This window comes from Brachyhypopomus gauderio, chromosome 1 (assembly GCF_052324685.1).
Source record: "Brachyhypopomus gauderio isolate BG-103 chromosome 1, BGAUD_0.2, whole genome shotgun sequence".
In the NCBI taxonomy this organism is placed as follows: domain Eukaryota; kingdom Metazoa; phylum Chordata; class Actinopteri; order Gymnotiformes; family Hypopomidae; genus Brachyhypopomus; species Brachyhypopomus gauderio.
In genome coordinates, this window is record NC_135211.1 from 6,586,709 (window position 1) to 6,610,939 (window position 24,231).

Below are 24,231 nucleotides of genomic sequence, written 5' to 3' on the forward strand. Positions count from 1 at the left end.
AAGCCGAGCTCAGTGGCGCCAAGCTCGGACATGGCCGCGGGACTGTAGAGCGGGACCGGGGCAGGACAACAGGTGGGGGAATGGCCATGCCAGCCTGTATGCCTGTCAAGGACACGCAGCTGGCTGTGGATTGAAACAGCAGAGCTTCCCACCGGATCTCTCTAGCACACACACACACACACACATACAAAATCAGCCTGCGATGGAGATGTCCAGAGGGCGAAGACCTGAGGTACCATGACCAAGTGCAGAGAGAGGGGTTCCCTGACACGCTGCTCCAAAACACTTCGCCACATGTGCACCTACTTCATTTTTATTTTGGTTTTTTACCTCAACTTCTTTAAAGGGGAAACTCCACTTGGCTTCTGAGGTGTCTTCTTTCTCTGTGACAACTCTCCTCCTCTTCTGACCAGCAGTGGGAATCGTTAGGCTCGTCTGTTTGTGTGTGTGTGTGTGTGTGAGAGAGAGAGAGAGAGAGAGGAAGAGTGAGAGTGACTGTGAGGGTGTGTGGTCTGGGAGGACTCCTGAAGGAGCTCTGCTGTGTGTTCGTTCGTGTCCGTGCCGTACGGACTGGCTTGTCACAGAGAGGCTGGAGTGCAGCTGACTCCCACAGGCTCTTTTACACAATGAGGACTTTGTTTTCTGCTGGATTTCATGCACTGCTGCTTCTGTATGTCAGACTGATGACGGCTACGGACACGCTGGCCTCCCCGAGAGTGAGTAACTCCCGTTCATCTAGCTAATGACATTGCTAACTTCCTTGATAATGTCAGTACTGGTGTGTGTCACGAAGTTGGCAGGGCACAAAAGTGATTTGCGATGTTTTAAACGAACTGTAGAAAGAACTTGTGGTAAGTAACCCCGCCCCGCACCCCGAGGTAAACGCAGGTGAATTCCTGAGCAGGAAAGCGAGGCTCTGAAGAGTATGAAGATGGTGTGGATTATGTTTTTCTTTTTTATTTTGCTTTATTTCTGAGGTAACTCCAAGAATAAGACATTTTTCTATTTTAGAGTAATTATGTCTTACACTTAAATGCTTTTTTAATGCTTAAATATGTTTCAAACTAAAGAAGAACTGTTTACTGTTTAACTGTTTAAAAGGATAATGGTAACCTTTTAAATACTTTTAAAATCTTTTTTATTATGGCAGCTTGCAGGAAGTCCTTCAGGGAACACGACGCTTAAATCATTGAGCAGTTCAGTTTTATGCATGCAGTTAAATCCGTAATAGCTCAGTATATCTTACATAGTGTAAGGTGTAAATCTGTGCAGTATACACGCGTTTGGGGTAATCTTAGAAGTAAGCAGTAATATATGGAGTATCCAGTTATCTGTGGAGTAAATTCATGGCTTTTGCAGTAATCTAAGAAGTAAGCAGTAGTTTACGTCCTGTAATCTGTGGAGTAAGTCCACAGTGTATGCAGTAATCTGTGGAGTAAATTCATGGAGTGTGCAGTAATCTGTGGAGTTGTAATATAAACTTCTGAGGGGTGATTGCTCAACTTTTGTTAACCTGCGTGTATGGGTGAGTGCGCACATTCGTGCATGCATACCTAAGGGTTTGATTACGGGGTATGAGTCCAGGGCAGGCTGAAGAGCTTAATAATGGAAGTAATAACTGACTGGGTATTACAGAATGCTCCACTGTTCTCCAGAATGTGTGTGTGTGGCACCTGAGTGCTATCAGAGAAACCTTTTTTTTTTTACTTTACAAAGACTTGCTTTCTGTGTCGCATTCTCTCTCTCTCCCTCTCTCAATTTCTCTTCCTCTTTCTCTCATTTCTCTTCCTTTCTTCCCCTTTATGTCTCTTGGCTTGATTCATTTTCTCTCTCTACCCCCTCTAGTCCTCTCTCTAACCCCTCTACTCCTCTATTTACCCCCTTCTAGTTCTCTCTCTACCCCTCTAGTCCTCTCTAACCCCTCTAGTCCTCTATCTACCCCCTCTAGTCCTCACTCTACCCCTCTTGTCCTCTCTTTACCCCCTCTAGTCCTCTCTATACCCTCTCTAACCCCTCTAGTCCTCTATCTACCCCTCTAGTCCTCTCTACCCCTCTAGTCCTCTATCTACCCCTCTAGTCCTCACTCTACCCCCTCTAGTCCTCTTTACCCCGTCTTGTCTTTACTCTACCCACTTTAGTCCTCTCTACCCCTCTAGTCCTCTCTATACCCCCTCTAGTCCTCTCTCTACCCCCTCTAGTCCTCTACCCACCCCTCTAGTCCTCTCTTAATCCCCTCTTGTCCTCACTCTACCCCTCTAGTCCTCTCTTAATCCCCTCTTGTCCTCACTCTACCCCTCTAGTCCTCTCTTAATCCCCTCTTGTCCTCACTCTACCCCTCTAGTCCTCTCTTAATCCCCTCTTGTCCTCACTCTACCCCTCTAGTCCTCCCTTTACTCCATCTAGTCCTCTCTCTACCCCCTCTAGTCCTCTCCCTACCCCATCTAATCCTCTCTCTACCCCCTCTAGTCCTCTCCCTACCCCATCTAATCCTCTATCTACCCCCTCTAGTCCTCTCTCTACCCCCTCTAGTCCTCTCCCTACCCCATCTAATCCTCTCTCTACCCCCTCTAGTCCTCTCTCTACCCCTCTAGTCCTCTACCCACCCCCTCTAGTCCTCTCTCTACCCCCTCTAGTCCTCTATCTACCCCTCTAGTCCTCTCTACCCCCTCTAGTCCTCTACCCACCCCCTCTAGTCCTCTCTTAATCCCCTCTTGTCCTCACTCTACCCCTCTAGTCCTCCCTTTACTCCATCTAGTCCTCTATCTACCCCCTCTAGTCCTCTCCCTACCCCATCTAATCCTCTATCTACCCCCTCTAGTCCTCTCTATACCCCCTCTAGTCCTCTCTCTACCCCCTCTAGTCCTCTCTATACCCCCTCTAGTCCTCTATCTACCCCTCTAGTCCTCTCTACCCTTCTAGTCCTCTACCTTCCCCTCTAGTCCTCACTCTACCCCTCTAATCCTCTTTACCCCCTCTAGTCCTCTATCTACCCTCTCTAGTCCTCTCTTTACCCCCTTTAGTCCTCACTCCACCCCTCTAGTCCTCTATCTACCCCCTCTAGTCCTCTCTACCCCTCTAGTCCTCTATCTACCCCTCTAGTCCTCTCTTTACTCCATCTAGTCCTCTATCTACCCCCTCTAGTCCTCTCTTTACCCCCTTTAGTCCTCACTCTACCCCTCTAGTCCTCACTCTACCCCTCTAGTCCTCTATCTACCCCTCTAGACCTCTATCTACCCCCTCTAGTCCCCTCTCTAGTCCTCTCTTTATCCCCTCTAGCCCTCTCTCTACCCCCTCTAGTCCTCTAACCCCTCTAGTCCTCTCTTTATCCCATCTAGTCCTCTATTTACCCCCTCTAATCCTTTATCTACCCCATCTAGTCCTCTATCTACCCCATCTAGTCCTCTATCTACCCCCTGTAGTCACCTCAGAGGGGATGTCAGTGTTGTGGGGTAATCCACCCTAAAAGCAGTCCACAGTCGCTTGGCTGCAGTTGCGCTGGGCTCTTTCACCACATGCTTCCACATCATGCACTCTGCCCAGGCGCTTTTGGCTTTGCCGAACATGCGTGACTGCAGTCTTGCTCTACTGCTATGACTCTCCATCTGGTTTGGTTGGGCAGGGTACGCCCAGCATGCCGTACACGTTACTAACCCCACCATCGCGGGAGGCAAATGACAACAGTGCATGGCGTAGAAATCAAGTTGTTTGAACTGTACCATGAGGAGGTGATTAAGCAGTGTGTGTGTGTGTGTGTGTGTGTGTGTGTGTGTGTGTGTGTGTGTGTGTGTGTGTGTGTGTGTGTGTGTGTGTGTGCATCCAGCTGTTGGAGCCTGTGCATCTCAGTCAGGCTCGGTGGATGGCCACCTTCAGATTTTGAACGGTGCTGTTCGAAAGGCTGGTGGTAACTACTGAGATTTCTTCTCACTGTGATGTGTTTTGTTTACATGCCAACTGGTCAGCTAGAGTTTAAAAGCAGAAGCCGTTGATTTTAGGTAAGTTGATTTCTCCAAGTGATGGAGCAGAGGATCAATCACCTCAGGCTCTGGGATTCTGTGCCTTCACCGTCTCTATATTTTTATTCCAATTATCACATAATTACTGAAGAATTTGATCTGGTCTTCACTCACCTGCATGCTCAGGTATCTCTCATGGAGATTCCATCAACTTCAAGTAACTGATGATTTGGGCCAGTCTTCTGAAAGGGCTATAAAGAGTTTCATATATGTCTGTGTGCTTGTCAGGAGGATCTGAGTTCTACCAGCATGTGGGATTCATCAAAATTGACCTTCCCTGTTCAATCTCCTATGACTGGCACATTTTCCCCTCTCCGGGCCCGGAGCTGGCCCGTTAGATCCGGTCCTGAGCTTCGTAACAGGTGGTCCATGGGAAATGAGATTCACACGCTGAGATAATGCATTCACGCTCCAGCCAGGATTGCATGGTCCAGCTGTTTAGGGTGGGCTGCTCCCAGAGGATGCCCTTTCTCTCTCTCTCTCTCTCTCTCTCTCTCTGTCTGTCTGTCTGTCCTCCCGCCAGTGCGTGTATGTGTGTGCGTGCACGTGTCCGCGCGCATGTTTGTATGAGACTGCGTGTGCTGCTCCAGGCACTGAAGTGGGCACACTGAATTCATACCTCATGGCAGAGTAGCTGTAGAAATATCTGCAGCTGGTGGTCTACGGATACAGTTGCCCGTAGCAGCAGGACTCCTGAGCAACTGTAACCATGCAACCTTGCCTGTAGCAACAGTTCAAGGCTTATTGTAATGTCGGCAAATCGAGGTAGTTCAGCTAAATGCTTTATCGTTCATATAGAAGAAAAGATTAACCCATTACCTCAGCATGATATGGAAAAATTAAATAATGGCTATGACTTTCCCTCAGGGAACATTTGTGAATCGACTTTTGTGAATGGACTTACATATGCTTGTGCTGCCCTCTGGTGGCGAGAACTGGACACGTTCCAGTCATTTTTGTAAAATATTGATATTGAAAATAAAGAGCTCCTGCCATTCTTAATCTCTTTTAATGTTTTATCATCATTTTCCACCTCACCGTCATCTTTGCTATCCTTATTTCCTCCTCATCATCACCATCGTTGTCGTTGTCATTCCTCTCTGCAGGAGATAAACCAGGAGAAGTGGGAGAGGGATATCCGGTCGGCCGCTAGTCTAGACGAGCTGCTCATGTTGACCGACTTCCCGGACTGGAAACTGTGGAGATGTCGTCTAAAGCTGAAGCACGTAGACGCTGTATCACGGGCCGAGTTCCACACCACCTCCACCGGATCACACAGATCCACCCGCTTCGCTGCCAACACCTACAGCCTGGACATACTCAAAGGTAGTACACACACACACACACACGTACATACACACACTCTCTCTTTTAAGTCTAGACCCGTAAGGCCACACATATACAGTGCATACAAAATGTTTTCGGGCCCTTTCAGGTTTTCCACATTTCGCTAATTCAGACCAAATTATAAAATGGATTTAACATTTTTCACAATGGTGTCTCTATACAATACGCCACATTGACAAAGCAAAAAGCAGGTATTTGGAATATTTTGTAAATCTATTAAAAAGAAAAAAAACATGTATATTGAGTTTACGTTAGCATTCAGACCCATAGTTAAAGCACTTCTGGCCACAATGGCTGCTTCGAGTCTTCTAAGGAGTGAACCTACAAGCTTGTGGAGGTCTCCTCCTCTCCTCTGGGCAGAATCATTCAAGCCTGGTCAGGCTAGATGGGAAGTGTTGGTACACAGCCATTTTCACCTTACTCCAGAGATCTGCCGGGTTGAGCGCCAGACTCTGGCTGGGCCATTCCAGAACTTTCCCAAAGTTCTTCCTTGGCAGGAGGACCCAGATGAAGGTGTAGAAACACTTCCTGGGTCTCTGATAGGATTCAGCAAAGCTCAGATGTGAGTGTCGTAAAAAAGGGTCTGAAAATGCATATAGATATGCAGCTTCAGTATTTTATTTTGAATAAATGTAAAGAATATTTTGGGGGTTTGTGAATTATTTTATGTTTAATGAGAAAAAAATTACTTGTTTTTTATGGTGAGTGAATTCTAAAACGAGAAAACCTGAAACAGTCAGAAGACTTTACATACACCACTCACAAAAAGTTGAGGATATTTGGTGAAATTTATGGAAAATGTTAAAAAGTTCACGCTACAGTGATATTATGTCATGAAAGTAGGGCATTTATTTAGAAGCATGCAATGGTGATTTCATCATCTCAAAGAATTTACTGAAACAAAAGCCAACGACAGTTGTGGGTGTACCACAACAAAACTTGTCATGTACCCTTGAGCAATTACAGCTTCACAACGATGTCTCATGCTGTTCACAACTCGACTTATTGTTTGCTGAGGCAATCCTCAAGTCATTGAAGGTCTGGGGAACAGAGTTACGAGCCTCAACACGGCGACTAAGTTGATCCTGCAGGTTTTCTATGGGATTCAGGTCTGGAGAAAGTGCAGGTCGCTCCATTTGAGGAACCCCATTCCAGCAGCCGTTCCCTAATGATGCAACCTCGATGAGCTGGAGCACGGTCGTCCATGAAGATGAAATTAGGTCTGTGTTGTTCATGCAGAGGCACAATGACTGGATTAATGATGCTATTCAAGTAGTATGGGCCTGTAACAAAGTGTAGGGCAGTTCTGTACACTGTAAAACCACCACCAAAGGCTCGTCTGACAGCAGTGGCCGGTGCAAGGCGCTCTCCTTGACGTCTCCAACACTGTTGGCGTCCGTCATTTTGGCTCAGTGTTAATCGCCTTTCATTGACTTCTGCTCAGTGATTCATCGGCTTTTCAGTGAACAGCAACGAGGCCCACTGATCCCTCATTAGTGTGGGGTCAAAGGTCGTCCACTTCTATGCCTTTCTGTGGCTCTTCCAATCTCTCTGTATCTCTGTTGCAACCTGCTGATGACACCCTAAGCTCAGTGGCCACTTCTGTCTGAGAACATGTTTGAAACCTTGTAATGTCCAGGGACTGTTAAATGGTCATCCAGAAATTTCACCCAAAAGCCAAATATCCTTTTTTTGTGAGTAGTGTATGTCCTACATGTCCTGTATCAATACATTGTACCTCTGCAAACTCAGTTACTACAGGGATGTACATTTGTGAATGACCATCCCTAATATACAGTAATTCCCTGTAACTAGCAGCATATGTTCATTGTTCTTGTTCTCAATGACTACATAAAAAATTCTGTTTTTCCTGCATGCATTTGTCACTTTTGCACAGATATACTTTGTATGCTTATACTGTGTTATCTGTAGAATCTGTATTGGTTTTCTACACTCCAGTAAATGCTGGTGTTTGGCTAACAGTAATCTTCCAGACGGCATGCTGCAAATGGCACTCATAATTGATGTGAAGTTCATGCATCCTAATCAATGGGTGGAACATTAACGTGTGATTGGCTGTTTCCTAGCCATTGATGAGGAGTGGCAGAAGACGCAGTGTATGCCACGGGAGACGTGTGTGGATGTGGCCGTGGAGATGGGCACCACCACGGACATGTTCTACAAGCCCCCCTGCGTCTCCGTCCACAGGTGTAGCGGCTGCTGCAACAAAGAGGGCGTTGCCTGCCGGAACACTAGCACCACCTATGTTAATAAAACAGTACTGGTCTCCTTCCTAATTCACCTTTCTTAACTACTCTACTACTAATGCTGAACAGAGAATACAAACTATACTTACGATTATTAGATTGTAGAGTTAAGAGTTGGGTTTCAGTGGTCACTTTGCTAGTACTTTAGTAGATATTTTACTCCTTTGAAACGGTGTGCTCATTCTGCAGAGGGCACGCTTTTAAGGTCTCCCTGTGTCTGTACTGTGTCTGTAATGTACCATAATTCATTTTGAAAAGTAAACAGTCGTTCAGGTTGTTTTAGTGAAAAATGTGCTAACGTAGAGGAGCTAACGACACTGTCAGACCCGTTCACTGAGACGAAAAACACCAGACATGTGAAGTGTTTAAAGTGTCTAAAACCTGCATGAAATGATTGTGAACACTTTGTCTAGTTCCACTGCATTATGCCATGTGCTTTTTAAAAATAGTTTTGGGATAAAGTTTAATATATTCCTCTTCACTGTTCACATTACACATAGCTTCGGCTGAAGTTTTTTTGGGGAAAAAATTAGCAAACTGGGTTGTAGACATCAGTTCCTCTTTAACGTAATTAGTCAGTTATATTTCTTGAATGGACTGTGAATTATGGAGAAATTTAGAAAAATCTGTGGAATTCCCCTTTAGTACGGCAGTCATAACATTAACAGCTGTTACCTGACACCTCCCTAATAAGTAAAAATTATTTTGTACCATAATCTCAGTATTTGCTGGCTGAGGTAACTGGGATTAGGTCATTTCTTAAGCCCTGTTAGATATTGGCACTGTGAGATGTCCGGCTGCGTTTGGGAATATAATTTATCCGGCTTTTGTTGAACTTTTTCTTGCCCACAGCTCCTGAGTGTAATCCCATTCAAATATGGCCCAGAACCTGTGCTGATAAAGGTGGCGAATCACACAGAGTGTAAATGCCAGGAACCACAGTTAATTCGCCGACATGTTCACCCCAGCAGGAAGTCTGGGTCAGTATGGACACACCCACACTTCACATATCTGCATCCCACATCTACAACCCATCAACTGTAGCCGTCCCCAACCTTCCCCACTAATCTCTCACCCAGATCTATAACAGCAGCAGTGGCAAGATGTCAGATAAATGCTATTCAGAGTTTCATCACTCAAGTTTGTGTGTGTGTGTGTGTGTGTCTGTGAACTACAGGTGTTCTCCTGTCCGCCAGTTAGAGGACTCTGGTTTGCTGTGTGACCATGGTCTGATATGGGATTGTATGGAGGATCGTTGCGTTCCTTACCCCTCCAGTAGCCAAGGTCAGCAAGGTCAGTACCTGGGTGGATCTTTCCGACCAGCCAATCACTGCGTTACAGCGGGTGTCACTTTCAGCTGGTGACCCCGCGAGCACAGGACTGTGCAGATCAGAGTGTCCTGAAGGAGTCTGAGGTTACCTCAGGCTTCTGTAAAGAGGTAACAGTCTGCTATCCGTCTGCGTGGCCAGAGGATCCTCTCATCCCGAACGCAGAGGACTGTGAGATCGACGTGGAGCGCTGCGAATGTGTTCCGAAAGACACGACGCCACAGCGTCCATACCCGCCCTGCTCTCTCAACTACACCATGTGTGCAGCCAGAAACAGACAGCTCAACTAGACACCGTGCAGGTAACGTGCGTCCGAAGACACAGCGAGACACACCTGGAGTATCTGCGTAGTACATATGACCCTTACTTCAACGTGACCTAACCAGGAAGCGCGTACACCTTATGACTATAATACGACCTGTGTCGTTCCTTACCCTTGGTAGGTCATTTTTCACACAGGAACTTGCAGTGCATCCTGGGTAATACGTTAGGGTAGTTTTGACTGAAATAAATGTCAGTTATCTGAGATCAATGTCAGCAATCTGTTTCTGTGCTGCGTGTGACGTCCTTTTGTTACCGCATGGTTTTTTTTTTTCCCACAGCTGCGAGAAAAGTGAGAGGTAGCGAAAAGCAGTCCGACAACCACCTCCCGCTGGAGCTGGGATCAAAACGGCATTCTAATTTATTTATATTCTTATTTATATCCCTGTCGTATGTACACAAGAATATAACGTTTAACCACGCTACACATTATTAACGTGACCGTGTTCTATCTCTTAACGGCAAAAACAATTTTGCAGTGTGTAAATAATGTCACGCATGTCTCTGTGCACTGAATGTAAAATAGTACAATGCTTTACTTAAAAGCTTTTATGTAATTTTAATAATATATAATTCTTTGTATATAGCATTATCTGTTGTTTTAACTCATATACCATTACATGTTTATTCACAAAGTTGGAACATGTAAGGGGGTTGATAACATTATTTCAGAAGGTTATTAGCAACATAAAACCATTGATAAAAAACAGCTGGTAACTTATTTCAAATAAACAAAAGTGCAATCAGAAGTACAATCCCACAAGAACTCCCACTAGCCCTATGATGAACAAGCTGGTGCTTCCCACTGGGTTAATACGAAAAAAATTAAAAAGCCTCACACACACACACACACACACACACACACACACACACACACACACACACACACACACGTGCAAGCACACCTGCACACACTCTTGAAAACACACACACACACGTGCAAGCACACCTGCACACACTCTTGAAAGCACACTCATCCCATCAATCAGCAACAGACGTAGTCACACTACAAAGCATACAGTTACACTGCACAAGGCACACAGTGATACTGTAAAGGAGACACAGGACATTTAGTCACATTGCACAAGACATAGTCACACAGACAGCGCACACAACACAAATGCGTTCAAATCTCAACAATGTACAAAGTGTGTGGCCCCAGGACAAAGGTTAGGAGACACTGCTTCTCTGGAGCTCAAAGTTAAGCATTTGTATATACTTTATATACTTACAACAGCATGTTATTAGCAAACACATCATAGAATCCAGGTTATACATAGCAGAACAACAACAACATACAAACATGAATAAAATAGCACAGGACAATTAAGATCATAGATGGGAATTAATATACAGAATATACAGGACACAATTAGTAAAGGACTAATAATATTAATATACAGGACACATAATTAGATTCAAGAAGGCTGCTCTCGTCTATCAGTCTATCAGCTTTGCTCTCTCTCTGTCTGTCTCTCTCTGTCTATCTCTCTCTCTCCATTATCAGTAAAGCAGCAATTCTTTGCAAGTAACTTTTGATCAGGATCAACCACACAGTTTTCACAATCAAGGGTACTTTCACTCCACATGAGATGCAAAGCCCACTTGTCTTATTGGACATTTAATTGGACTTTAGGCTCAAGTTATCTGAGAGACGGAGAAATCCTTCTTTCTGGAATATTCCCCCAGCACGTTTAAGCCTGCTCCTTGCCAACTCAAGGTCTCCAACCAACAAGATGGATGAGGTTAGAATAAAAACAACTCCTCCCTGTTATGATTATCACAGAGACCTGGCTGAATCACAACCTTCCAGATGCTGCTATCGAGCTGGTCGATCGGTCAGTTTACGGTGCAGAACGGATTAAGAACTCTGGGAGCAGGAACGTGGGTCCACGTAAACAACCATTGGTGCACAGCCACAGACATGATTGGCAAGTACATTGGCACTGTCCAGATCTGAACTTCCTGGTAAGACACATAATGTTCTTTCTCTTAAGGGAATTCACAACAATATTAATCATGGCAGTGAATCTTTGCCCTCAGACACTGCGTGAGGTCATTGACATGCTAACATGCTAACGGTGCAGTTGGATTGGTAAATTGCTCAAGCCTAAATTTCATTAAAATGGTGCATTTCCTGAGAGAAATACGTCTTGAACCAAGTGAGGACACCAGCCTGCCTAATGCCCTGAACCAGCCCTTTGCTTGCTTTGACACACATCACACATGCTGGCCGGCTGATTCCCTGAGGACAGTCAATACCAGCACAGCAGCAAACCCCGATGGAGGGCCCGGCCAGGTACTAAAAACATACTGACCCGCTCAAAGAGTTGTTTACCGACACATTCAACCCGTCACTACAGCAGGCTGCTATCCTGTAGCTTAAATCCTCCACAGTCATCCCAGTGCCCAATGAAATCAGTCGTAAAAAGCTTCATCTAGTGGCTTTAATTAAATTTAATTGCTTTAATCATGAAGCGCTTTGAGAGCCTTGCACTTTCACACATTACAGCCATTTGATCTGGATGTGCGTCAGTTTGCACGCTGGCTAAACTGCCTCACAGAGCATTGCCATCGCAGCAGTACGCTACTTCGCCCCCGACGCGCTTACAAGAACCAATTATGTGACTTCAGATCCACAGTTAACGCCATCACACACCACAAACTGGTGAGGACACTGGAGAACGTGGGCCTTGGTTTGTTTATGTGCTAATGGCTCATGGACGTCTTCATGCGTGAACCACAACAGGTCAAAATTAGAATTCCCACCTTCATACCAAACATGATCCCCACAGGGCTGTGAGCTGAGCCTCCTGCTATCATATGTCTCTCACATGCCTGCGTTCCCGCTCACACTGCCAACTCCACCATTACATTTACTAACGTCACACCAATAATTGGGCAGATTTCAAACAATGAGGAGTGGAGAGCACAGACAGGAAGTGGAACTTCTGACCGAGTGGTGCAGGGAAAACATCTCGGTCCTCAACACCTCTAAGACAAAGGAGACTGACCGACTTCAGGAGAACAAAATAGTTACACCACCTCCCCCGCTACATAAAGGGCAAAGCAGAGTGCCCTAAAGCCTAAGGCTCTTTTGAGTCTGTGTTGAAACAACTGACATGAACATCCAACACCATCCCAGATCCAGCATCCTGCTGCTTCTTAGCTTTTTCCCCAGGGCTGTGGCCTCCACAAAACCCCTCCCTGCCCAACCACGAACACACACATACACACACACACACACACACACACACACACACCTGTGACATATACATCTATATTGTACACACCACCCCTAGAGACTACTTCAGCAGATAATCAATTCACAGTATATACTTACTTAATATTATTGATCATTTTACATCCTGTAAATATGTGTACTGAACTATGTATATTTACATTGTACATATTTTTTAACTTGCACAACTTTGCGTAGCTTTGTGACCTCTGTAAGAGAAGACGTGAAATTTCTTTGTATTTGAGTACAGTGACAATAAAGATTCTGTTCTATTCTATTCTGTTCTATTCTATATATAACTAATATACAGGACAATTTAAAGCACACAGAACAATTAATATAAAGGAGGAAATGAACAAATCACTAAGGAAACACACAGCAAAATACTAGAAACACTTGACTTGCGTTGGAAACACCAGATTTGAAAAAAATCAATACACACACACACACACACACACACACACACACACACACACACACACACACACACACACACACACACACACGAAACAACTTTCACACAATAACGAGCCCTGTACAAGACAAAGAACAGGGTTTAAATACACTGGACTAACAAGGGAAACGGGTGGCAGTGATAATCAAGGGGCGGGGTTACAAATGTCATGGGAGTGGCAGGAGAAACACATGAGGAACCAAAACATAGACACGTGGCTAGAAAAACAAAAGGTACACTTGACAGGTGGGGGCGGGGCTAGACGTGACAAGAGGGTTCACCAAGCATAGAGAAAACAGGGTGACTAGACTGTCAAGGTTATTGTCAGCAGACTGCAAATCTTACGTAGATTCAGATGGACGTCAACCCGTTATTGAATAATATCAAAGATTCATCATGCCACCTCGCTCACACCAGCTGAGACACAATTGATTATGTCTGATGCCATGAAGATGCCATGCTTTTCCTTTACCACCTTCAACTCTGTGGCCTTTCATAATCAATTTTATGACCAGCACAGCACTGACTGATTTGAGATCAATACTGTTCAGCCTCATTCATCTGCAGCTGCATCATATGCTGGTTTGGGAGCCTCGATGTTTCAGCAGAAGCCCAGAAAGCTGCATGGTTGAAGGAGCGTTGAACCGATACAAAAACGCAGAAAGACATAGAAAACGCAGTCAAACGTCCATCGTGTAAACATGTCGGGTTTCTGAATGCAGCATGGCAAAGATCCCCAGAAGGAGGCTTGATCTGAGACGCCTGCGAGTCTGGATTGCATAACAACTCTCTGATTACGCGTTCTTTAACCTGACGTGCCACTGAAAGAAATACACTGAACTCGCTGCACTGTGTCCTGTCCTGGTTAAATGGCACTCTAATCTCGTGCCTCCCTCCACAAGACCACATCTTCAGTGTCTTTGCCAGTATTGTCTCCCTTGGGTCAATCAGCTGCTTTTGTGTGTTCTCTCTGAGCTGTTTCTGATTAATATGGGCTGCACGCAAGTCTCGGTGGATGAGCTGGTTCTGTTTCCGCACTCTGATTGTAAATTGCGTGCGGCGCGGTCTCTGACCTTTCACTGACCTTTCTCTGATCTCAGTGCCTCTGCACTGCTGTGTACTTGTGTGCATCTCGATCTCCGTCGTATGTGTGCATGCATGTGGTATGTGTTTGTGTATCTGTGTGTGTTGGTGCATCTGTGTGCTTGTGTATCTGTGTGTTTGTGCTTCTGTGTGTGTGTGCATTCGTTTGCTTATACTGCCTATTGCTCCTCTCACTCAGTCAAGGTCAAATTAATTTATTTAGCAACTTTAGAGATATATGAATTCAGAGCCATAATGAGCAAACAAGTGGTGAGAGTGGCAGGGAAATCTCCTTGTGTGGAATTTAGGAAGAAACCTTGGTAGGACCAAGACTCCAGAGGGAACCCACCATCCACTGAGGAACACAGTTTATGTGACGTTAGATCTTTACAGATCTAGCCTATTGATTATGGCTCCTTCCATTGCGCATGGCTCCACCCATTGCACATGGCTCCACCCACTGCACATGGCTCCACCCACTTGACATTGCCTCTTCAGTACTGCCAGAGCCGGAGTGGCTAATCGGGAGATTCGGGAGGATTCCCGATGGGCCGGCTCATGTCAGTGTCTAGTTTGGGCCGATTGGGAGGGAAAAATAATTTTGGGCCGTTTTTGGGCATGAAACTCTCGGGCTGAAAAAAGTGTCCCACTCTGGCCCTGAGTACTGCCCCTATTGATTCCATTGTACTGCACTGCAGCTGGGAAACGCTGTAGTACCTCACACAAGCTGCCTTATGTAGGAAGACATAAAATGGTTAGGATGAGATTTAACTTTTCTTGTGAGTTTTATGAAACACCATCTACGCTGGTGACAATACTGCTCGTCTATCGGGCACCCAAACTAAACCCGGTCTTCATTTCTGAGATGAGCAACCTCCTCTCAACGTTCTGTGTAACGTCTGCCAATGTCGTCATACTTGGGGATATAAACATCCATGTTGACACTCCATCCTGCCGCTTTGCAGCTGAATTTCTTCAGCTGTTGGACTGTTTCAACCTCAGTCAACTTGTCGACGTCCCCACCCACACCAGGGACCACACTCTTGATTCGGTCATGGCTGACATCTGTCAGTGTACAATCTGGGTGTTTCAGATCACAAGACAGTCGCCATCAAGCCCAAACGTCAAATCTGCTTCAGAAACCTGGAAAACATTCATCTTGAAGCTATGATCTCAGACTTACAGCTTTTTCTTCGTACAGATTTCTCATCAGCCATTGCTGCAGTGGATTTTTACAATAAAACACTGTGCTATATTTTGGATTCTCACGCTCCAGTTAAAACCAGAACAGTGACCTTCTCTTGGTCTTCCCCCTGGTTCAATGACAATTTACGGGCAATGAAGGCAGCCGGACGTGCCCCTGAGCGGTGTTACAAGGCCTCTGGCCTCACTGTTCTTAAGCTCGCTTACCGGGAACACCAAAAAGCCTATTCAAAGTCCCTTAGAGAGGCGTGCTCACATTTTTATGGGAGCATCATTAAAAACAATATAGGCAACTCTAAGCAGTTGTTCTCAACCATAAATCATCTCCTTAAACCGCAAATCCCCTCATTCACCGAAACCACAGAAGAGCACTGCAACAATATCAAAAATTGAAACAACCCGTTCCTGTCTCTCTAACCCCTCCCCATCCTCACATACAGAAGACCTACTCACAGTTGGAGGGCTCACAGCCCCTAAACTGTTTCCCAGAGGTCTCACAGCAAGACGTTGAAGGCTTTATCAGAAGGATGAAACCCTCCACCTGTGCCCTGGATCCCCAATAGCTCTTGTGAAAGCAAATATCTCCACCATAAGTCCTCTGATCACCACTGTAATAAACCTTTCTCTTCAGGCTGAGTATGTCTTCAGGCCCTGAAGACTGCCATAATCAGACCACTCCTCAAAAAACTTACACTCAGCCAACATCCATAACCAATTTCACTTTCTCTGGTGAGAACTCACCTCTTCAGTCACTGACCTTGGTATCCTTCTTGATCCACAACTCACCTTTGAAAGCCATATAAATCACATCTGCAAGGTCTCCTTCCACCACCTCAGAAATATTACTAAACTTCACCCGACTGCAGAAGGGCTGGTTCATGCCGTCTTCTCCTCCAGACTGGATTACTGCAATGCTCTTCTCATCGGGACCCCAAACAAGAGCCTTCAGAGGCTACAGTCCATCCAGAATAGTGCCGCTAGGGTCCTGATGAGAGAGCGAAAATATGAACACATCACCCCGGTCCTCCATTCTCTTCACTGGCTTCCCGTCTCTGCCAGGATAGAGTATAAGGTCTTTAAGTTTTAAAAAAGATCCTTTTAGGAAATTTTATTGCTTGTAATTAGGTTTTTATATCCTAAGCTTTTAAATGTAGAACATTATAGACTTTTATGTGGTGGACTTTTAAAAATATTTTTACAGTTTTTTTAAATTGTTTATGATCATGTATTTTACTGTATATTTTATCATGTACTTTTATTATGTATTTTACCATGTGACACTTTGAGGTTTGTTTTCAAATGTAAACTACATTATAAATAAAAATTTTTATAATTTATTATTGGTCCTAGTCATCCTTTGCTTGATATAACAGAACTATTATTGAAGGGAAGTAATAAAAAGGATTCATCTATGATACCTGAGACTTATTTCAGTGGCTTATTTTAGTGGGATAGCAACAGTAACAATACTAATAAGCAAAAACAAATAATAAATGAAAGCTGCATAATTAAGGAAGACACAATGCTAACATCTATGGCATTGCGAAATTAATTTAATTAAATGTAAATCCAATTATACTTAATCAAGGGTGTAACTTCAGCTTTTGATTATTACTTAATTTCCCACTAGTGGGATCGGTACCATTATTCTATTCTATTCTATTCTATTCTATTCTATTATAATAGCACAGTCAACCTGAAAGCAGCACAGTCTATTAATTAAACAGTACCACGTTAAATTACAGGGCAGCATAGTCTTTACCGTGTAGCACAGTCACCTAGAAAAGGCAACCAGATCTCCAAAGTGCCTTTACTTAGGGTCGAGCACACAACATGACACGGGAAAAGTAGCATTGTTTCGTTTTTGTTGGTAAATCTGGAAGGTTTATGCTAGAAGAAAGTCACATTGCGACCCCTTAATACATACAGTCTGAAAAGATGCCAAACCACCCAGTGTAATGGGACAGAAATACATGTAAAGCGATATAGGTGATATGGGTTTGTGAGGCAAGCACAGGTCCAAGATATGAATAACAGACAGGCGATGCTCAAAACCAGCACATGGCAAAGAAAAACAAAAAGGAAATACCAGACAGTAAACAGACTCTGTTTGTAAACAGAGTTTTGTAAACAGGCAAAATACATACAGCAATAGGTGAAATTCAGAGAACAGGCAGTAGAACAGGTATCACCAAATGGCGGACCGCGGTCCGGATCCGGACCCGAACGCCGTCCTGTCCGGACCCAATCACATTCCTGATACGGACCCAAATGCCAAAAAAATTTTAACGGGAGACTATATTTTAAACCGGAGAATTTATTTTCAGACGAGTGTTACGTTCACCACCCATTTGAGTGTTACGTTCGCCCCCGCTCAACAACTTTCGTTCGCCACCCCCCCCCCCCCCCCCCCGCTCAACAACTTTCGTTCGCCAACACCCCCCCCCCCCCCCCCCCCCCCGCTCAACAACTTTCGTTCGCCACCGCGGACCCGGACCTAAGGTCTGAGCTATCTGCCAAAAATGGACCGCGGAAAGATTTAATTGATTACCCCTGCAGTAGAAAGTAAGGATAAGAAGATTGAGGTGGAGACTTCTCCACCTCTCTAGCTGGGGCATTGTGGAGATTTGAGTTGTGAGCAGCAGGGTTTTGGGGGGGGGGGGGGCGATGCCCAGTTCTCCCTCTCCTGGCTGCTCAGGGTGGTGCTGACTCGGAATCTGCCCCCACTCCTAGACCGTAGACTGGATCCAGCACCTCATGCTGAGATTACGGTCACTTTTCCATCTCCTTTCTCAGTCTCCTCCCAGGTGCGAAATGTACCCATTTTAGCGTATATATTGCAAATGGCAGCAGGCCATCACTGTTTACACCTCAAATGGTTTGCAGCAATGGGCTTGGAAAATACTTTTCTTTCATTTTCCGGGACTAGAGCAGTGGAAAAGGCTCATGCTTTTGCGATAATACTCTCTATCTTCTGTTTTGCAATGAGATTGTGGAATATAAACTAGTCAAAGGCTGCAGACAGTGCAAGGTGTATATCCTAGAACTCCCGAAACAAACCTTCAACTTGCCAAAAATAAATATATTTTTGCTTTCCACATGCACACACAGACCTTCAGAGGTGGCAGTCTCAACGGCACTAGAGGTGGAGTGGCTCCATTTCTATCGATGTAGGTCCATAATGGATGTTTAGCCTTGTTTAATCTGTCTTTAGCAGGAGTGAGCTGAGAGCAGGCGTCTCAGCCTCTCAGAGGAGTCAGTTTCACTGGCCTCCAGCCTTACTGATGGAGTTTTACACCTTTGAAGATGAATGGTGTGCTGAGAAGGTTTCCTTCTTCTCCCACAGGCCAGAAAAGCCTCATTGTACTCTTCTTCAAGTAGCTTCTCCAAGGAGAACTTTTAGAAACAACCGTGTCCTCTCAGAAATAACAGAGCAGAGAGATCACGAGAGACATAAGAAAACCGCTTCACTGTAGTGGGCATTGGTCCATGAATTTACACCTTAAGTGCTTCTGATTTATGACATTTGGCCTTACACAGTGAAATGGTTGTGCATTGAGAAATGGCCCCACACAATCACCATCTAAAGTCCAGTGAGAGTAACCTTCCCCTCCAAAAGGAAGCTCTCACATGTCCACAGCCTTTGGTTTTGTTGGAGTTGATGGGGAAGAAGGTCGGAGCACAGACATCTCCATGTTTTCATCTACACGTCTAGCACACGCTCCACCTCTCTCCGCCACACTCAAAGGCTGCATTGTGTTATTTCTTCACTCACTCGATGATTAAGAAGCATCAAACCAACTGATTCAGGTTTAAAATCCCCAAAAGGACACTTGTCCATGCCCGGGTCCTTCCTACCAGATGGGCGCTTCTCTCATTGTGAGACCCCATGCTGAATTGTCATTATGAGATGTGGATAACTCAGGATGTGCTTTTCAGATGGCAGAATTAGTCTGGATCTTAAGATCTCTGTAACAGTGGCCCTCCTGTGTTGCTGCACACCGGAATACCAAGCTGCTGAACAGGGTCTTTGAAAAGGAAATGAATGAACTGGATTTGAAGCATACTGTAAGTCTTAAGTGCAGGACTTTACATTGTGCGGCTCAGTGTTTATGAGGATGCTAGAGATAAGATGGAAAGTTCATGTTCCATTTCCTGATGCATACAGTGAATAATGTATCCTGCTCTAGATCAACATCATACACTGTCAGTCATGTACATGTGTATGTGTGAACATTGTATACATGTGTGTGCATATGGGTTTATATCTGTATATGTATGTGTATATGTGTATGTGTGTATATACTTGTGGAGGTGGACATTCCAGGTTCAGAAGATTTTTTCATCAAGATTTTGCTCAGGCTTCCTAGATTGTGTTGATTCCACAATTTTTACTTGGCTTGCACTAATTAGAAAATCCAGTAAGCTTGAGTAAACTCCTGGGAAGGAGTTTTACTTTCTGAACCTGGAATGTCCACCTCTGTATACGTGTACGTGTTTGGGTTTATGTCTGTATGTGTTTATATGTGTATGCTTGTATACACAGCAGTCCTCTGTGATTCAGTGCACTGATATCATTCTCTGAGAGCTGTGTGTACCAGTGGTGTACTGATCAGCCTAATCATGAAATATTAGGAATTTTATTGTGCTAAATTGTCATTTTACATACAGTGTCTATTGTCAGTTAGTCACATAAAGTCAGCACAAATGTGATTTCAAATTTACTTATGAATCCCACTGTCTCTTCTATTCATTTAGTGGGGAAATGCATTAGCAAATCTGATAAGTGTTGGAGAATGTTTATCCTGCTTATTCTTTTATGTATTTATTTATTTTGGAGGGCTTTTTTACTGTGGGAGGAAGTGAGGCGTGAGTGCAGAAAGGAGATTCTTTATTCGAATATTCGAATAATAATCAAGATATAGGCTGTGGTCGAAATAGACTACTACATACTGGATACTGCATACTGGACTCAATATATACTGGATACTGCATACTGGTCCTAGTAGTAGTATGCAATACAGTTTCCAGTATGCGACAAAAGCAAAGCACACTACGGGGTCACGTGAACGTAGCGTTGCATGATGGGATGCAGTACACCATGAAGATAGCTCTGTTCGCGTACTGGAATATTTTGCGGAAGTAGTAGGTCATCCGGGTATGTTTCGCATACTGTGACAGGAACTGGGAGTCTGTATAGGTCTGTAGTGCAGTGATTATATCAGACAGAAAAGTTCCACTGTTTCAAAGTAAACGTATTGAACTTCTAACCCTAAGTAAACACTTGACCTTTTTTCACTTCCGCTCTAACAAATTATTTCTTGATTCATTTGTAGAAAATGAAATTAATAGAATTTCAATAGAAATGAAAAAGATATGTCGAATATGATTGTCATTCTAATGTAATATTTTAACTTGTGTTGTTGCAGCTTCCTTATATTCTGAAGCTCTTTGGCTGTGATAAAGTACAGACTTCAAAAACTGCATTCTAACTGTTTATTGCATGGGGATGTCTTTCATGTGAGTGAAGGTAAGATATCAGTGGCAGCAGAGTGTGTTGTGGTGAAAGAAGGATGCTGTGTTGCGCAATACCATGTTTGTTGTTTATGCCGGGCTCTTTCAGCCGCTTTGATCACAATCCCATGATGCCGTGCTCTTGGCAGGGAGGTATTTACAGGAAGTTCATGGCCCATTGAACATGCAGAGAGTGGGGGAGACTCCGCTCATTTCAGAACCAAAACAGATCCCAATCACAGATGAAAAACACAGAAACTTGCTTTGTAATATTCCGTGATTTCCTGTGTGCGTTCACAGATATGTACTGGGTACATTTAAACGACTTATTCATGAACTGTTCAAAATGATAATTTTCCTTCCAAGTGGGGTTGAAGTGAAAAACAATGCTAGTTTTGTGTTCTCTTGCATGAGTGAAATCTAAATCTCAGGTTAGCATCGATAGCCTGTATTGATCCTCAGTGTTTATTTGTATGCATAGGGGTTTTAGTCAGAAAGAAAGGAAACTTCTAGAAGGGAAACTAATATAACATCAGGCAGACTGTTCGACAACACGGACGTGATCAACCATAAGAAGCGTTAGTCTGGAGTCTGAGGAGGGTGGATGAGGCAGAGGGGTGGGTGTGGGGGGGTGGATGAGGGGTAGATGAAGGAGGGGTGGGTGTGGGAGGGGTAGTGGATAAGGGGTGGGTGAGGGAGAGGGGTGGGTGAGGGAGGGGATGGATGAAGGAGAGGGGTGGATGTGGGATTGGGGTGGTTAGGGATGGGTGAGGGAGAGGGGTGGGTGTGGGATTGGGGTGGTTAGGGATGGATGAAGGAGAGGGGTGGATGTGGGATTGGGGTGGTTAGGGATGGGTGAGGGAGAGGGGTGGGTGTGGGAGGGGGGTGGCTGAGGGGTGGGTGGGTGGATGAGGGGGGAGTGGTTGTGTGAGAGAAAGGGGTGTGTGTGGGGTTTTCACCTCCTGATCTAGATGTCTCCCTCACAGGAGTCTCCACGGCAGTTAAATTACAGACACATTCAGAGACATTATATACAACCATAATATAAAACAAAATCAGAAACAATTACAAAATGAAAAAATAAATATAACATGAATTCCTTCACTCATTAAAAAAACCTTAAACAATAAGTGCAGAAAAAACATAATTTTTAGATGGTCTGGTTTTTATGAAAACCATTAATGGAGACTGCCTACCAAATGTCAAGAGAAGCAATACTTTATCCGGTGTCTCTAAGAATGAATTAAACTGTAGATCTAGTGAGATGGTATGTCAGCATGGAAGAACCCCTCCTGTGAAAGTGATGGGTGGTTATGTCAGGTCTGCACAGGTCTGCCTTACATGTCCTCATGGAAGTGAATGGCATGCAGAATAAATAGACCTCCTCTTGAACAGCTTTTCACATAAAAGCAAATCCAGGTTGCAAGTCTTTTGCCTGTGATGAGACTACTCATGCAGACCCCCCCGCCCCACACACACATACACAACACACACACTCTCACACACACAGACATGAAACACAATGACATGGACAGCTGACCAAAGATGGATATTCCAGGTTCAGAAAGTAAAACTCCTTCCCAGGATATAACTCAAGCTTTCTGGATTTTCTAATTAGTGCAGGTCAGAAAAAATGAGTGGAATCAACACAATCCAAGAAGCCTGAGCAAAATCTTGGTGAGGACGTTTACTTTCTGAACCTAGGAAAAAAAACCCCATAAAACAAAGCCCAACTTTCAGAGGCGGAGCACCGTATGGTGGTATCCTGAAGAACAGGACCAAGTCAGGCCACCATCCTGACACCTGTCACAGATGGAAAATGGCTCCCTCTCATACCCCTAATTTGGAGTTGGAACTTTCACAGGCCGGGACAGTGGCACACACATATTCCAATACAACACTACAGCATAAACAACTCAATCCATTTCAGATATAAACACACTCAACCTATAAACACAGAACCCCATTTACATAGACTGGGGGAGACAAAGAGGTTTCATGCATTTCATCATGCTGTGAACTTGAGTGAGGATCAGACATCAAAAATATAATAATAAGAAAGGTTTTGATCTTTCAGTCTATATCTGTATTTGTTTCAAGAGGCACTTTTGAGTGGTGCAAAATTGGTACGCTTCAAAAGGTGGTTCACATGTCTGCAAAGAGGAAGACTCCACGTCCAGGACACAGCGCAGGCAGCAGGAACTTCATGAGGAAGGACAAATGGGGGCAGTCGAGCTGCCAGTGGCATTAGCGCGAAACCTGACACTCTCCAGAACCCGAAGTCCTTCGCTCGGCCCGTGTTGGCACGTCTGAGTCAAGGCGCTCGATGTTCACCTGTGTCACTGCCGCAGCTACATGTGTTTATACCGAATGGAGATGGCTTGCTGTCACACTCCGAGAAGGGCGTATTTGTCATGAGAAAGGGACACAGACTCTGGGTCCTGACTGATGCTAAATTTGGAGAGAGAGCGTACATGCTGGGATCATCTGCCAGCCCCACGATTGTCAGCCCGAGTCGTAAACACTCGTACATCTCTCCCTTAGCATTGTACATTTCTTATTTTAAAATGTGAGCCGACTAGTTTAAGCATTAGCAGTACAACATCAATAGCAAAGATATTAAGACAATGAAACGATAAGAAAAAAAATTATGTATTAGGAAAAGAAAACCTAAATAAGTGTTTACCTGGACATGCAGCACATACCTGTGTGCAGGACTCAAGAAAATTTCAGAAACCTGGGAATAGAAGTATGATAAATTAAGCTTAAAACATGAAGAGAGTATCATTGACATCCTTATAAGAAGAGGTCAGCTTCCACAGTCTGGGGGCAGCACCTGAAAATGTGTGTGTCACCTTCACATTTTAGTGGAGAACGTAACAGTAACTGCATAGAGGATATTAGAGCTTGTAAAGCTGGACTTGGGTGAGGGGCGGAGACGTAGGGCAGAGAACTACCATCCAGAGCTTTAAAAACAACCAATAAAATCTCAGGATCAATTTGTGCAGGTAGCCAGTGAAGGTAAGAGGCTCTCTGTTTACCCGGTCCCCGTTAGACGCCTAGCATCAGTCTTCTGGATCAGCAGGACAGAACCAGCTGACTGCGTCCCATATACAGGGAATAAGAAGTCAATGCAGGATGAAATGAAGTCATGTGATACGGGTGGGCCTGGGTTTGTTGGGACATTTATCCTTTTTGTGACTGAGGAACAAGACGTCTGGCTCTATGAATACTGAATTTCTTTCTTTATTTCCTCTGAATGCACTTACAGTACAATATATATTTTTTGGCTTAATGTTTTTTTAATTATTAGATTTATAATCTTTTTTTCTGAAGCCTGAACAGTGTCCCACTTTATGTTGAATACAAAAATGGTTATTTCATTAGTTTAATTAGATGTAGTCCCTAATTAGTAGTCCCTCAGACATTTCATAAGTGATTAGTCACTGACTAATTAGCT

General features: G+C 44.3%; 1 protein-coding gene across 4 annotated transcripts; it reads left to right on the forward strand.

The window, feature by feature from the left end:
* The first annotated feature begins 7 nt into the window (after window positions 1–7).
* Window positions 8–9,858, forward strand: vegfd (vascular endothelial growth factor D). Of its 4 annotated transcripts, none has more exons than XM_077024568.1 (7): window positions 8–716; window positions 5,120–5,339; window positions 7,448–7,638; window positions 8,480–8,607; window positions 8,805–8,920; window positions 9,097–9,256; window positions 9,558–9,858. In XM_077024568.1, the coding sequence occupies exons 1-6, from the start codon at window positions 627–629 to the stop codon at window positions 9,243–9,245; spliced, it is 894 nt and encodes a 297-aa protein (XP_076880683.1). In that variant the 5' UTR covers window positions 8–626; the 3' UTR covers window positions 9,246–9,256; window positions 9,558–9,858. The 4 variants fall into 4 exon arrangements, with proteins under 4 accessions (XP_076880683.1, XP_076880909.1, XP_076880837.1 ...); XM_077024794.1 differs by lacking the exon at window positions 8–716 and adding an exon at window positions 738–851; XM_077024722.1 differs by lacking the exon at window positions 8–716 and adding an exon at window positions 864–977.
* Window positions 9,859–24,231: the final 14,373 nt, after the last annotated feature.